The 16,234-nt window shown below is 44.3% G+C and overlaps 2 protein-coding genes across 3 annotated transcripts in view; both read right to left on the minus strand.

Moving 5' to 3' along the window:
- Window positions 1–438: 438 nt before the first annotated feature.
- LOC120048814 (toll-like receptor 12) lies at window positions 439–10,403 on the minus strand. Its single transcript, XM_038995055.1, has 12 exons — window positions 10,189–10,403; window positions 7,522–7,657; window positions 6,769–7,427; window positions 5,543–5,759; window positions 5,223–5,390; window positions 4,824–5,129; window positions 3,924–4,184; window positions 2,086–2,274; window positions 1,379–1,807; window positions 1,033–1,241; window positions 740–857; window positions 439–528 (listed from the first exon to the last, which is right to left on the minus strand). The coding sequence occupies exons 1-12, from the start codon at window positions 10,395–10,397 to the stop codon at window positions 505–507; spliced, it is 2,925 nt and encodes a 974-aa protein (XP_038850983.1). The 5' UTR covers window positions 10,398–10,403; the 3' UTR covers window positions 439–504.
- Window positions 10,404–14,059: 3,656 nt separating this feature from the next.
- The window catches only part of LOC120048815 (pre-B-cell leukemia transcription factor-interacting protein 1-like), a 28,995-nt gene continuing 26,820 nt past the window's right edge, over window positions 14,060–16,234 (minus strand). For both annotated transcript variants that reach the window (XM_038995057.1, XM_038995056.1), the window contains one exon: window positions 14,060–15,873. In XM_038995057.1, coding sequence (XP_038850985.1) covers window positions 14,339–15,873 — 1,535 coding nt within the window. In that variant the 3' untranslated portion in view covers window positions 14,060–14,338. The remainder of the gene's footprint in view (window positions 15,874–16,234) is intronic.

Raw genomic sequence — 16,234 nt, forward strand, 5'->3', positions numbered from 1 at the left:
AATCACACTGCATCAATGAGTTACAGAGTGCAGCATGTATTAAAACAAATGGTCATATACTGGAAACAATATCTAACCAATTGAAATGTGTTGTTTCCATGGGAGAATGTTTAGCATATTAATGTTGTCTTTGTGTTCAAATACACACAGCACAGATCCAAGAACAGTTAATTGAACAATCAGTGAATGAAAGAATGGAGACGAAGGAAAGGTAGCCTAGCGTTTAAGAGCATTGGGCCAGTAACCGAAAGGTTACTGGTTCGAATCCCAGAGCCGACTAAGTGAAACATATGCCAACGTGCCCTTGAGCAAGGCACATAACCCTGTAAGTCGCTCTGGATAAGAGTGTCTGATAAATGGAAGGCAAAGAAATCAATGTCAAAATATTATGCAAAAAAAAGTCCAGAAAGGAGTCCCTTGATGTAACCCTTATCTGAGATCAGTAGCTAACACTATCTCTCTAAACGTAGAATGTAGAACATCGCGGGGAACATGCAGATGACTTCAGGATGCTTCCGGAGGATCATGCTGCAAAATGAACGTAGAATGAAAGGACATTTGAAAACACATACAGTATGTTATATACTGTAACAGTACTAGGGTCAGGTTGACCTTCTGTGTAACTGAGTTACAAAGTTACTCATTACAGTGGAGTGGTTACACTTCAGATAGAAATAGATTACTTTCATGAGAACAGCAGGACAAATGGTGCAATGTCTGATCTGACCCCTTCTCTCACCAGTTCGTCTGCGTCTCGCTCTGCGATGTTTCGTCGTAAACGCTCCCAGAACGTTACCCTCTCGTCCTCATCCTGGGGCCAGTCCAGGTAGGTCCGGGTTCTGGCCAGCTTAGCCAGCCTGCAACACAAACACCCAGTACATCATATCACTACTGTTCATATCACTACTGTTCATATCGTTACTGTTCATATCATTACTGTTCATATAATTTCTGTTCATATCGTTACTGTTCATATACAATGTATTCCATTCTAAGTTCAGTCCATTCAGGAGATGAGTTGGTGTGTGTTACCTGTGGAAGGCGGACAGCTCGAAGGGGGAGATGGGTTCTAGGAAGATGAGGATGAGTCTGTGGCTGTGCTCAGACAACAGGCGGTGTGTAGCCACTCTCATCTCCAGGCCACACCAGTCACTCCTCAGGTAGCGTCTGGTCAACACACACACCGTCCTCCTGCTGCAGTAGATGTTCTCAGCGATGTTATCCACGATGCCCTTCCCTACCTGGGACAAGACAGGACACAACAGGCTGGGTGCTGTTTATCAATCTAATCTAATGTATTTGTGGTTGTACCATTATAGCACCATATTCTCCATTCTCACACACTTGCATGTCGAAGCACGTGCGCACACACACACACCTCAAAGTCTCGGTGGTGCAGACATAGTCGTAGTCGTGGCTCCCCCTCCTCCTCTAGCATCGGGGCCATCTCTCCCAGTACCCACGCCTCATCACGACTGCTGAACGACACAAACGCATCATACCTCACCTCTTCCTCCTTCTCCTCTCCCTCCATCAGCTCCTCCCACTGTACCCCCATCCTCCTCTTCCTCCACCACCTCTTCCCCACACGTCGCTCCACCCATCCTCTCAGACGAAAGAATAGAACGACACAGGGCCAGCGGAGGAAGCGGTATCCTAGCGCCAAGCACAGTAGGGTGCACACAGCGGCCATTGTGGAGACGTATGACAGGAAGTCGTCTTCGGTCTGGCAGAGGCGCTCCATGGTGGACAGGAAGTTGAGTCGCTGGTAGTGCCAAATGCACTGCTGTCGCTGCAGGAGCACCACCTGAATCCATAACCAATCAATCATTAATCATCTGTAATCAATATACTGTATCAACCCTAGTCAACACCACCTCTTAAAGTCAATTATCAAAAATCTATAAATTGTCTGTTGTTGAAAGATTCTAATCAATATAATTTGTTGTTCAGAGCACCCGTTAAAGACCAGAAATCATCAAACAAATACACGATCCCTAGTAAAAACCTGTTACCTGTTATTGATCAAAAATAATCTATATGTTATCAGCAGATCCGAGCTTAGTTGGACCTGACTTGTTCTACCTGTGTTTTACGAGAGTTGTCGGCCCAGTCCAGAAGCCAGCCGTTGGAACAGTCACAGCGGAAGTCGACCTGGTCAAAGACCAGCGTGGAGAGAGACAGCAGGGGAATGAAGACCCCCTCCAACAGGATCAGAGGGCTCTCACTGTACAGCCTCAACACACGTAGAGACACCAGGTCTGTAAACATGGACTGGAGGGAGGGAGGGAGGGAGGGAGGGAAAGAAAGAGGGAGAGATAGAGGGGGTGAAAGAAAGAGATAGTCACAATAATGAGAAGGAGAGAGAGGGAGATACAGTAATGACAATGTGAGGGAGGGAGAGAAAGACAGAGGGAGATAGAGATACAGTAATGAGAAAGAGAGAGATCTGAAGTCAAATTTTTACTGTTTGCTGATGATCTGGTGCTTTTGTCCCCAACCAAGGAGGGCCTACAGCAGCACCTATAGATCTTCTGCACAGATTCTGTCAGACCTGGGCCCTGACAGTAAATCTCAGTAAGACCAAAATAATGGTGTTCCAAAAAAGGTCCAGTTGCCAGGACCACAAATACAAATTCCATCTAGACACTGTTGCCCTAGAGCACACAAAAAAAACTATACCTACCTCGGCCTAAACATCAGCACCACAGGTAACTTCCACAAAGCTCTGAACGATGTGAGAGACAAGGCAAGAAACGCCATCAAAAGGAATATAAAATTCGACATCCCAATTATGAATTGGCTTTAAAATACTTGAATCAGTTATAGAGCCCATTGCCCTTTATGGTTGTGAAGTCTGGGGTCCGCTCACCAACTAAGAATTCACAAAATGGGACAAACACCAAATTGAGACTCTGCATGCAGAATTCTGCAAAAACATCCTGTGTGTACAACGTAAAACATCAAATAATGCATGCAGAGCAGAATTAGGCCGATACCCGCTAATGATCAAAATCCAGAAAAGAGATATTAAATTCCACAACAACCTAAAAGGAAGTGATTCCCAAACCTTCCATAACAAAGCCATCACCTACAGAGAAATTAACCCAGAGAAGAGACCTCTAAGCAAGCTGGTCCTGGGGCTCTGTTCACAAACAGACCCCACAGAGCACCAGGACAGCAACACAATTAGACACAACCAAATCATGAGAAAACAAAAAGATAATTACTTGACACATTGGAAAGAATTTACCAAAACACTGGAATGCTATTTGGCCCTAAACAGACTGTACACAGTGGCAGAATACCTGACCACTGTGACTCAACCAAAATTAAGGAAAGCTTTGACTATGTACAGACTCAGTGAGTATAGCCTTGCTATTGAGAAGTCGCCATAGGCAGACCTGGTTCTCAAGAGGAGACACTGCCCAGTGTGCCATCACAGCAGCAAGATTTGTGAACTGTTTCCACAAGAAAAGGGGTTGTACAACCCATATTTATGTTTATTTATTTTCCCTTTTGTTCTTTAACTATTTGCACATCGTTATAACACTGTATATAGCCATAATATGACATTTGAAATGTCTCTATTTCTTTGAAATGTTGTGTAATGTTTACTGTTAATTTTTTACTGTTTATTATCTATTTCACTTGCTTTGGCAATGTAAACATATGTTTCCCATGCCAAAAAAGCCCTTTGAATTTAAGTGAATTGAGAGCGAGAGCGAGAGATACAGTAATGTGGAAGACAGCATTGGCAGTAACACATGATGCCATCACTAGAAGGATCTAATCACTAGAAGGACTCTCAATGTGAAGGTAGAGACACCAGGGTCATTATCAGTAGGCATGGAACTAAAAGCGGTTGGAAAAACGATCAATCAATGAAGGATTCGATTGATGGACCAATAGCTAGTTAGTACCCTGGTGAGGAAGTTGAGTCGACAGTTGATCAGCACTAGGCTCCTGAGCTCTGTCAGGTTCCTGAAGGTAACACTGGGGTCTGTGTGGTTGGAGAAGTTGAGATTGGTCAGTTTGAGCCTCTTCAGCTTTCGTAGCTGGTTGATGGTGGTGTAGGGGGTGGCAAACTTCTCAGGGTTGGCTGAGAACTCAAACGACTCCAGGTTGAGGAAGTAGGGGGCCAGGAAAAGGTTTCTGCAGCCAAATGTTGTTCCCTCGCCCACCTATTTTCAGAATATTTGTATTACTAAGATTACAGGAAAATGACTGGTAGCTAGCCAGGTCAGTGTCTGCTGCAGCCAAGTCCTTCAGCACAACGTTGTTGGGGCATGACAATAACATGAATTGGCAGTAGCAGAAACTTATCTGACTAGCTACCAGTATGATACATTTTCCTGAACAAGATCTGCTGCTTAGCTATAAAGCAGTGTTCTTCAATCCTGGTCCTGTGGAACCACAGCTTGATATAAGTTGATCAGGTGAACCAACCCACTGGGCACAGACATCATTTGGTTGACTTGTCAACTAATGTGAATTGAACATGAAATCAACAACAAATGTCACCATGTGATTAGATTTAAAGTTTGGTGAAGAAAATACTAAATGTTCTTAGGTTGATGACTTTTTGCAAATCCAATCAGTTTTCCACTTTGATTCATCGTCATTACAGATACATTGTTGTTGCTTGAAATGATGTGGAAAGAACATTGATTCAATTAGTTTTTGCCCAGTGGGAAGTGTGTTAGTACTGGAGGATGGAGCAATAGCATGCACACCTTTACTTCCGCCAGGACCATGGTTGAAGATTACTGCTAGACATCACATTGAGATACAACACAGAGTAACTCCTCATCCTGGCCCACCTTCAGCTCTCGGACCATGGGGAACATGTTGTTGTCACAGTCAGAGGACTGGATCATCTTCCCTCTGAGTTCCAGGACGATGGGGAACTCAGGAGCGGGAACATGGCCTACGGTGAGGTAGGTTCCTGGGCCTGTGTCGATGAGGAGGTGCTGGAGCTTGGTGGGGAAGCCCAGGAACAGCATGTTGAGGTAGAGCTGGTAGATAATGTCTATCTCTCCCAGGCTGAGGTCTTGGAGTCGATGCTGTCTACGGAACACCCCATGAGCGATGCCCCCCGAGATCTTGTTCCCTTCCAGGAGGAGAACCTACAGTCACATCATCAATAATTGATTACCAAAATCTGTTTCCCCTCCAAACATATAGCAGTTACTACATCAACACAAATATCCTGATCTGACCTCTAGAGCAGGCAGGCCCTCAAAGTCGTCTTCTCCCAGCAGGGAGATTTTGTTGTGGGTGAGGTCGAGGACGCGGAGGAGCGGCATCCCCTGGAGAGCCCGGTGGGCCAGGGAGGAGATATGGTTCCTACTCAGATCCAAACGCTCCAGCAGGGGCATACAGGAGAACTGAGAATGATCATGACAAACATCATACTCATCGCCATACTGATTTTATATAGCATCATACAAATATCTCAAGTCAAATACATTTGTCAGCAAAGTTATTGCATCTCAGTTAGTTGAGGTATAGACATTAAACAGAAGTGACACATACTGACCTGATCAGTGGTGATCTCAGTGAGGTGGTTGTCATGGAGAATGAGAGAGGTGAGGTTCCACACCCTCCCTCCCCCTGCAGAGCAGAACGAGGCGTTGGTCAGCTTGGTCAGGACCATCATCAGACCCTGTAACTGACCGGTACCAGTCCAGAACCCCAGGTCCATACCAGACAGATCCTCAGAAGTCACAGACAGCTGCCTCAGACCAGGACCACACCTACAGAGTCAGGGTTAGCATATTACAACATTAGCCTGGTTGACAGATCTGTTCCTGTGATCATTTGTTGTTCATAGTCATGGCAATTCATTTTCACATTCAAAAGATCAATAGGAGTCCTGTAGCTCAGTAGGTAGAGCATGGCACTAGTAACGGCAGGATAGTGGATTCCATTCCTGGGAACACCCATACGTAAAATGTATGAACGCATGACTGTAAGTCGCTTTCAAATCAAATTGTATTAGTCACATGCGGCGAATATAACAGGTGTAGACCTTACAGTGAAATGTTTACACACAAGCCCCTAACCAACAATACAGTAGAAAAAAAAAAATACGAATCAGAAATTAAAGTAACAAGTAATTAAAGACAGCAGTAAAATAACAATAGCGAGACTATATACAGGGGGGTACCGGTACAGAGTCAATGTGCGGGGGCACCGGTTAGTCGAGGTAATTGAGGTAACATGTACATGTAGGTAGAGTTATTAAAGTGACTATGCTTAAATAATAACAGAGAGTAGCAGCGGCATAAAAAGGGGGGCAATGCAAATAGTCTGGGTAGCCATTTGATTAGATGTTCAGGAGACTTATGGCTTGGGGGTAGAAGCTGTTTAGAAGCCTCTTGGACCGAGACTTGGCGCTCCGGTACCGCTTGCCGTGTGGTAGCAGAGAGAACAGTCTATGACTAGGGTGGATGGAGTCTTTGACAATGTTTAAGGCATTCCTCTAGTATAGAGGTCCTGGATGGCAGGAAGCTTAGCCCCAGTGAGGTACTGGGCCGTACGCACTACCCTCTGTAATGCCTTGCGGTTGGAGGCCGAGCAGTTGCCATACCAGAGCCTGAGCCTGCTGCTTTCTGTTCTACCTGATCATTAATTACACACACCTGGTGTCCCAGTTCTAAATCAGTTCCTGATTAGAGGGGAACAATGAATAAAATGCAGTGGTACTGGCTTTGAGGTCCAGAGTTGAGTTTGAGGGGACTAGACCATTCTAAATCGACTCACCTCTTCATGACCTCTGCAGTGAAGGCTGTGATCAGGGCCATGTGCAGATCCAAGGACTCCACTCCATGTTTTACTACAAGAGTACACAGGTCAGACAGGCTGGGAGTGAACTGTCTCAAGGTGTAACTGGACAGGTAGAGCTTGTTAACCCTCCCCATGCCAGACCCCCACAGCTGGCCCACCCAGACATCCACCATAGACAGGGAGAGACTGGACAGGTTCTGGAACACAGACAGAGACTTCGGCTCTACCCTCCGCACCGGGTTTCCACTCAGATCCAGGATCCGGATCCTGGACAGGAGCACCGTGGGCCACGGATTGGATCCAGAGCAGCCTCCGTTCTGGATGGAGCTGACCATGCTGTCGGGCAGCTCCAGGGTCTCTAGTTTCTCCATCCCAGGGGAGAGGAGACAGAACAGTTCCCCCAGGTCTCTCACTCCAGCCCGCTCCACCCTCAGGCTCCTCACCTGTACCAGGGGATCCAGCAGAGCAGGGGGGGACAGGGCCAGACTCATCCCAGCCAGGGTGAGCTCCTCCAGGCTAGACAGGCCCTGGAACACCCCTGGCTCCAGAGTGACGTTCACTCCGCCCCAGGAGGAGGAGACGAGGATGTGAAGGAACCTTAGTTTGGGAAGACCAGCGAAGGCCCCTGAGGTCACCTGTGAAAAAAGGGACACACACACATCTAGGATTAAAAATATGGGCTGAATCAATGCATAACAGCTATACACGTGTGCACACACACAAGTGTACCTTTGCCAGGTGTGAGCCATCCAAATAGAGGTGCTCCAGGAGGGGAATGTGAGAGAAGGAGTCTGCAGGCAGGGAGGAGGCGGAGTGAAGGATACAAAGAGAACGCACATCAGGAAATACCTCCTCCAGCCCAGACCTGAGATAACGAAAGATAAGATTAGTGATTGATTCTTTATATTATATATACACATACACACACAGTACCAGTCTAAAGTTTGAACACACCTACTCATTCAAGGGTTTTTCTTTATTTTTACTATTTTCTTAATTGTTGTAATGAACACAATGGGAGACAGAGAGCTGGTTTCAAGCGCAGGGCGCAGCAGGTGTTTATTTGTAAAGGACCGCAGGAGGAGGCAGGTAGCTGGGTCCAGGGGCAGGCAGAAGGTCATACACAGGGGGTCCAAAAAGGCAACAGTACAGGCATGGAGAAGGCTAATGACGTAGTGCGGGAGATCAGGCGTACAGTACAAGCAGGGAATAGGCTAAAAGGCGTCGTTAGTGAGGATGGCCAAAACTATGGTACACCGGAGGACTAATACGGAAAACACCAGAGCCCCGAATAGAAATGTGTATCAAAACAAACAATACCTCACAATGATGGGGTGCAAAGAACTGAACTAAATAGTGTGTGTAAATGACATACAGGTGTGTGAACAGGTGATCAGAGTTCAGATGATTGGGATCTGGAGAGTGAGCTGCGTTCAGGGGATCTACGTGTTTGAGAGTGTGAGCTGGAAAGTGGGCTGGAAAGTGAGCTGCGTTCAGGGGATCTACGTGTTTGAGAGTGTGAGTTGGAAACAGACGTTACAATTGTAGAATAATAGTGAAGATATCAAAACTATGAAATAACACATATGGAATCATGTCGTAACCAAAAGAAAAGTGTTAAACAAAATCAAAATATATTTTATATTTGAGATTCTTCAAAGTAGCCACCCTTTGCCTTGATGACAGATTTGCACACTCTTGGCATTCTCTCAACCAGCTTTACCTGGAATGCTTTTCCAACAGTATTGAAGGAGTTCCCACATATGCTGAACACAGGTTGGCTGCTTTTTCTTCACTCTGCGGTCCAACTCATCCCAAACAATCTCAATTGGGTTGAGGTCAGGTGATTGTGGAGGCCAGGTCATCTGAGTCAGCAATCTCCTTCTTGGTCAAATAGCCCTTACACAGCCTGGAGGTGTGTTGAGTCATTGTCCTGTTGAAAAACAAATGATAGTACCACTAAGCGCAAACCAGATGGGATGGTGTATCGCTGCAGAATGCTGTGGTAGCCATGCTGGTTAAGTGTGCCTTAAATTCTAAATAAATCACCGACAGTGTCACCATCAAAGCACCCCCACACCTCCTCCTCCTCCATGCTTCACGGTGGGAACAACACATGTGGAGATCATCCGTTCACCTACTCTGCGTCTCACAAAGACACGGCGGTTGGAACCAAAAATCTCAAATTTAGACTCATCAGACCAAAGGACAGATTTCCGCCGGTCGAATGTCCATTGCTCGTGTTTCTTGGCCCAAGCAAGTCTCTTCTTATTATTGGTGTCCTTTAGTAGTGGTTTCTTTGCAGCAAGCCTGATTCACACAGTTTCCTCTGAACAGTTGATGTTGAGATGAGTCTGCTACTTGAACTCCGTGAAGTTATATTTCTGAGGCTGGTAACTCTAATGAACTTATCCTCCGCAGCAGAGGAAACTCTGGGTCTTCCTTACCTGTGGCGGTCCTCATGAGAGTCAGTTTCCTCATAGCGCTTGATGGTTTTTGCGACTGCACTTGAAGAAACTTTCAAAACTCTTGAAATTTTCTGGATTGACTGACCTTCATCTCTTAAAGTAATGAAGGACTGTCATTTCTCTTTGCTTATTTGAGCTGTTCTTACTATAATATGGGCTATCTTCTGTATACCATCCCCACAATTGATTGGCTCAAACGCATTAAGGAAAGAAATTCCGCAAATTAACTTTTAACAAGGCACACCTGTTAATTGAAATGCATTCCAGGTGACTACCTCATGAAGCTGGTTGAGAGAACGCAAAGAGTGTGCAAAGCTGTCATCAAGTCAAACGGTGGCTACTTTGAAGAATCTTAAATATAACATGTATTTGGATTTGTTTAACACTTTTTTGGTTACTGCATGATTCCATATGTGTTATTTCATAGTTTGGATGTCTTCATTATAATTCCACAATGTAGAAAATTTTAAAAACAAAGAAAACCACTTGAATGAGAAGGTGTGTCCAAACTTTGACTTGTACTAATTATATATATATATATACACACACACACGGGCTTTTTCAAGACAGGTCTCCCCCTGTCTGTTTGCCCACAGAGCATATCCGACTACAAACTGTAGACTGTATGAGGATGTAATATTGTGTAGTGCTTATCTCTGTTCTATTGTCCTGGTTGTATGTAACCTACCTGAGGTCAGTGATCTCTGTTCTATTGTCCTGGTTGTATGTAACCTACCTGAGGTCAGTGATCTCTGTTCTATTGTCCTGGTTGTATGTAACCTACCTGAGGTCAGTGATCTCTGTTCTATTGTCCTGGTTGTATGTAACCTACCTGAGGTCAGTGATCTCTGTTCTATTGTCCTGGTTGTATGTAACCTACCTGAGGTCAGTGATCTCTGTTCTATTGTCCTGGTTGTATGTAACCTACCTGAGGTCAGTGATCTCTGTGCACTCAGCATAGGGTCCCAGGCCAGGCTTAAGGGAACACTGTATGAACCCTCCGATGTCTTTCTGTACATACATATCCTCCTCATAGCAGTCACAGTGACGCCTGATCACCCCCTCTGCTCCGTCACACACACACAAGAGCAGCAGCACACTCACACTGGGCCTCCACACCCAAAACACAAATGTCATTCTTGGTGTTAGACCTAAATGAAACACAGAACATTTATGTTACAGCACACTTTTTATTAGAACTACATGGCATACAGTAATTACATGATCCTTATAACAAACACCTAATTAACAATCAATAAATACCAAGTACATACCAGCTGATAGGAAACTAAAATGGACTTTACAAGTGAAGAATAGGACAGTCAAAAGTGAAATAGGACTGCTCACCTCAGTGTTCCGTGTTTAAAAACGATGTCTTCTTTTGCCAGACTGCTGTGCTTCTATGGAGGGAGAGATCTGTACTTCTGCAGAATACTAGAGAACAACCTTTAAATATGTCTTGAGAAAAGGGAAGTGAAAACAATGTCTTTACTGCAAAAGTTGTTGTGCAGGTTTAAAATAGTCAGATAGAGGTTCACTGTTGCTGTGAAGTGCTAAAAGTGAATTACCAGACCTGTAACGGACAGAACAGACCTGTAACGGACATAACAGACCTGTAACGGACATAACAGACCTGTAACGGACAGAGCAGACCTGTAACGGACAGAGCAGACCTGTAACGGACAGAGCAGACCTGTAACGGACAGAGCAGACCTGTAACGGACAGAACAGACCTGTAACGGACAGAACAGACCTGTAACGGACAGAGCAGACCTGTAACGGACAGAACAGACCTGTAACGGACAGAGCAGACCTGTAACGGACAGAACAGACCTGTAACGGACATAACAGACCTGTAACGGACATAACAGACCTGTAACGGACAGAACAGACCTGTAACGGACATAACAGACCTGTAACGGACATAACAGACCTGTAACGGACATAACAGACCTGTAACGGACATAACAGACCTGTAACGGACAGAACAGACCTGTAACGGACAGAACAGACCTGTAACGGACAGAACAGACCTGTAACGGACATAACAGACCTGTAACGGACAGAACAGACCTGTAACGGACAGAACAGACCTGTAACGGACAGAACAGACCTGTAACGGACAGAACAGACCTGTAACGGACAGAACAGACCTGTAACGGACAGAACAGCAATCCTTTTCATTCTCACATCAGTTGGCATGAAGATGACATTTTGGACACAACAACACGACAACTGTTCTTCAGAAGGTCAAAGCTTCATTTATTAGGTTGCTTTTATCACAATCGTACCATATTACATTTGCACATTTAAAGCACACAAAGGAGTTTTCAAAGATGCCGCTGTAAGCCCACCTGGTTCAACTTGAATGTCCATTCAATCAATGTTTTAATGAGTGGATATGGGCTTGTCAATCATCAGTTTTACACAGTTACCATCATGTAAACATAGGGCATCAGTAAGACTTTATTTTACAGCCCTGCTTCATCTGGTATCTACCAGGTATTTACTATAAAACTATGGTAACAAGCCATACCTTTTGGTACTTATCTCAAATAATTCAACAGAATTAGAAACTTTTACAATTAATATTTTAAAAAATAATACAAAAGTTATTAGGTGGTTATTCTGATGTAATGATCATTCTACTATGTAAGTAAATAACTGGTAAATACAGGACTGTAAAGTCAAGTTGAACCACAACATCCAACTGGTTTCTTTCCTGAAGACAATCCTTATCTTAAGTGCCATGAGCATTTTGCTTCATAAGAACTGTTGCAACATAACCAAAAGTAAAGAGGTTGTAGTGTTTTCAATACATTCCCTCTTTATCCAAAAGGATGGATGCATGGTCAACATATTACATTGTCTCCAAAGCAAGTTAATGTGCCTTTTGACATTTCTAAAATCCTCTATTTTATTTTAAATGTAATATATCATTCAAATGTTTTGTAAGTGTGTGGTGTTTTAGTGCACTATTTACAACCTGTTGAACATTGACATGAAAATAAAGACCTGCATCACGTTACATTCACTCCTCCTCCTCAGTACTTCAGTCACTTTGTAAATCTATCCTTTAATGACTTTTAAAGACCACGTCTCACAAACAAAAATGAAGTTATTAATAAATAAGTTAACAGAAATTATTGACATGAATGAGAGCTACCAACACTACACGCGGCCAGTGAAAGGGTTAACTTGGCAGTGCACGATGCATAGTGTAATCTACAGTGGAAAATAGCATAAGATTAAAGACATTAATAGATAGTGTGTGTGCGTGTGTGTTTGGATGTGTTTCACTATATTTGTGGGGATCAGAAGTCCCCACAAGAATAGTAAACAAACAAATTGGACCGAACTGGGGACATTTTGTTAGTCCCCAAGGTCAAATACTATTTCTAGGGGGTTTAGGGTTATTTTCTTACTTATTTTTCACCATAATTTGCAAATAAATTCATTAAAAATCCTACAATGTGATTTTCTGGATTTTTTTTCTCATTTTGTCTGTCATAGTTGAAGTGTACCTATGATGAAAATTACAGGCGCCTCTCATCTTTTTAAGTGGGAGAACTTGCACAATTGGTGGCTGACTAAATACTTTTTTTGCCCCACTGTATATCCGTTCAAAAGTTTGGGGTCACTTAGAAATGTCCTTGTTTTTGAAAGAAAAGCTAATTTCTTGTCCATTAAAATATCAAATTGATTAGAAATACAGTGTAGACATTGTTAATGTTCTAAATGACTACTGTAGATGGAAACGGCTGATTTTTAATGGAATATCTACAAAGGCGTACAGAGGCCCATTATCAGCAACCATCACTCCTGTGTTCCATCACTCATGTGTTAGCTAATTCAATTTTAAAAGGCTAATTAATCATTAGAAAACCCTTTTGCAATTATGTTAGCACAGTTGAAAACTGTTGTACTGATTAAAGAAGCAATAAAACTGGCCTTTTTTAGACTAGTTGAGAATCTGGAGCATCAGCATTTGTGGGTTCGATTACAGGCTCAAAATGGCCAGAAACAAAAACCTTTCTTCTGAAACTCGTCAGTCTATTCTTGTTCTGAGAATTGAAGGCTAATCAATGCGAGAAATTGCCAAGAATCTGAAGATCTCGTACCACGCTGTGTACTGCTCCCTTCACAGAACAGCACAAACTGGCTCTAACCAGAATAGAAAGAGGAGTGGGAGGCCCCGGTGCACAACTGAGCAAGAGGACAAGTACATTGGAGTGTCTAGTTTGAGAAACAGACGCCTCACAAGTCCTCAACTGGCAGCTTCATTAAATAGTACCCGCAAAACACCAGTCTCAACGTCAACAGTGAAGAGGCGACTCCGGGATGCTGGCCTTCTAGGTAGAGTTCCTTTGTCCAATGTCTGTGTTCTTTTGCCCATCTTAATCTTTTATTTTTATTGGCCAGTCTGAGATATGGCTTTTTCTTTGCAACTCTGCCTAGAAGGGTAACATCCCGGAATCGCCCCTTCACTGTTGAAGTTGAGACTGGTGTTTTGCGGGTACTATTTAATGAAGCTGCCAGTTGAGGACTTGTGAAGCATCTGTTTCTCAAACTAGACACTAATGTTTTCTCATGATCAATTAGCCTTTTAAAATGATAAACTTGGATTAGCTAACACAACGTGCTATTGGAACACAGGCGTGATGGTTGCTGATAACGGGCCTCTGTACGACTATGTAGATATTCCATTAAAAATCAGCAGTTTCCAGCTACAATAGTAATGTACAACACTAACAATGTCTACATTGTATTTCTGATCAATTTGATTTTAATGGACAAAAAAGAAAGTGCTTTTCTTTCAAAAACAAGGACATTTCTAAATGACCCCAAACTCTACGGTGGTAGTATATATATGTATGTGTGTGTTGCTCCTCCTAAATTCTACCTTGCAGCACATCCATCTATTTTCCTCCACCTCCATCTTTCCGCTCCTCCTGACATGCATTGACTCCCCATCTCACTCCATCACACCCGTCCTCTCCCACTCCCCTTCCTCCACTTCTCCCTCTCTCCTCCCCCTGGAACTGAAAACCTGTTCATTGACTCCCCATCTCACTCCATCACACCCGTCCTCTCCCACTCTCCTTCCTCCACTTCTCCCTCTCTCCTCCCCCTGGAACTGAAAACCTGTTCATGGCTTCTTCCTCAAAGTCATCCATCTCCTCCTCTACCTCCTCATCCTCCACCATATCCTCTAAGATGTCATCCACATCCTCCACAAAGTCCTTGAAGCTCATCTGGTCATGAACGAACACTCCGTCACTGAAGAACTCCTTGGTTAGCTTACTGAGCTCCTCCCTCTTGGAGGCCTCCACCCCCACCCTCTCTGCCTTGACCAGGTAACCCAGGAGCAGGGCCTCAAACTCCGGCATGGTGACAGGGAGCAGCCCCTCTGCCTGGGCGCAGGCCTCCACTGAACTGCAGTGGGTTTGAGGGTTGGGTTTGTGCTGCAGTCGTTCTCTCTGGTGACTCCAGTAGTCAGGTTGCTCAAGGGGGGGTCTGCGGTGGGTTTGGGGTGGGCCCTTTTCTCTCTTTCTCCTCTCTTTCTGCCCTTCCTTAGAGTAGTGGTGGTGATGGTCCTTCTCGTACTTGTCATTCCCTCTGTCCTTTTCCCAGTTCCCACCGTTTCTCTCCTCCTTCAATCCTCCCATCTTTCTATTTCCACCAGACCACTCATTTTCTCTCCTGTTGTCCTTACTCTTCCACTCTTTACTGACGTCTTTCTTTCTGTCTTTCTTTGTCCAATCTTTCTCTCCCTTCCACTCCTTTTTCTCTCCTCTCTCCTTCCATCCTTTGCCAAGGTCCTTATAGTCATCCTTGTCGTTCTTCCACTCCTTCTCTCCCTTCCACTCATCTCTGCCCTTATTATAACCTCCTTTTCTTAGATTTTTCTCCTCTTTTCCATTCTTCTCTCCCTTCCACTCCTTCTCTCCCTTCCACTCATCCCTGCCCTCATTCCAACCTCCTTTTCTTCGATTTGTGTCCTCTTTCCCATTCTTCTCTCCCTTCCACTCAACCCAACCTCCTTTCTTTTGATTTTTCTCCTCTTTTCCCTTCCGGTCATCCTTGCCTTTTTTCCACTCCTTGCTATCACTCCATCTTTCAGGTTTTCCCTTTTTCCAATCTTTCTCCACCTTCCAGTCTTTTTTCTCACTCTTCTCCTTCCATTCCATCTTGTTTCCTCTGTCCTTCCATGGTTTGCCCTCCTCCCCTCTGCTAGATTTATCTTTCTTCCATTCTCCCTTCTTGTCTTCTTTCTTCTTCCACTCTTTCTCCTCTTTTCCTTCTTTCTCCTGGTCATATTTTCCACTTCTCCACTCTTTTTCTACCTTATAATCCTTCTTCCCTCCCTTATTCCAATCCGTCTTCCCTCCCTTATTCCAATCCTTCTTCCCTCCCTTATTCCAATCCTTCTTCCCTCCCTTATTCCAATCCTTCTTCTCTTCCTTCAACTCTTTTTGATCTGTTTTCTCTCCCTTCCCTGGTTTCTTGCCCTCCCTCTCTATCGTTCCAGCTGTGTTCTGGCTGTCATCCCCAGCTTGGCCAGAGTGGGGCGGGACAGAGGCAGAGACTGGAGGTGATGCTGCTTCTTTGGCTAAGGAAAGAAATTAAGAGAATTAGACATTTTTGTGTTTGTGTGCATATACATGTTGTGTGTGTCTGTGTGTCTGTGTGCTAGTTCAGTCACTGTTGCTATTAGTGTCACTAGCTAGCTCTTTCCCCCTGTCCTCTTCCTCCCGCCTTCACATTCCCTACTCCCCTCCCTCTCTCCTACACAGACCTGTGGGTTCAAATACTATTGGAAATCTTCCAAATACTTTTAGGGATGGCTTTAGCATGCCTGGTGTACCAGGTGGGCGGGGCTTGCAGTTAAGACAATTTTATTGTGCCATGCATTCTCAATCAAGCCCAGCTGAAGTACAGTATTGTAAATTATTTTAAATAGGAGTAGACCT

Source organism: Salvelinus namaycush, chromosome 5 (genome assembly GCF_016432855.1).
Source record: "Salvelinus namaycush isolate Seneca chromosome 5, SaNama_1.0, whole genome shotgun sequence".
NCBI lineage: Eukaryota > Metazoa > Chordata > Actinopteri > Salmoniformes > Salmonidae > Salvelinus > Salvelinus namaycush.

Coding starts and splice junctions, on each gene's coding strand:
- LOC120048814 (XM_038995055.1), bottom strand. CDS start 10,397: ATGACATTTGTGTTTTGGGTGTGGAGGCCCAGTGTGAGTGTGCTGCTG. Junction 7,658..10,188: donor ACAGAGATCACTGACCTCAG/GTAGGTTACATA, acceptor TCGTTATCTCAG/GTCTGGGCTGGAGGAGGTAT. Junction 5,391..5,542: donor CTGAGATCACCACTGATCAG/GTCAGTATGTGT, acceptor GATCATTCTCAG/TTCTCCTGTATGCCCCTGCT.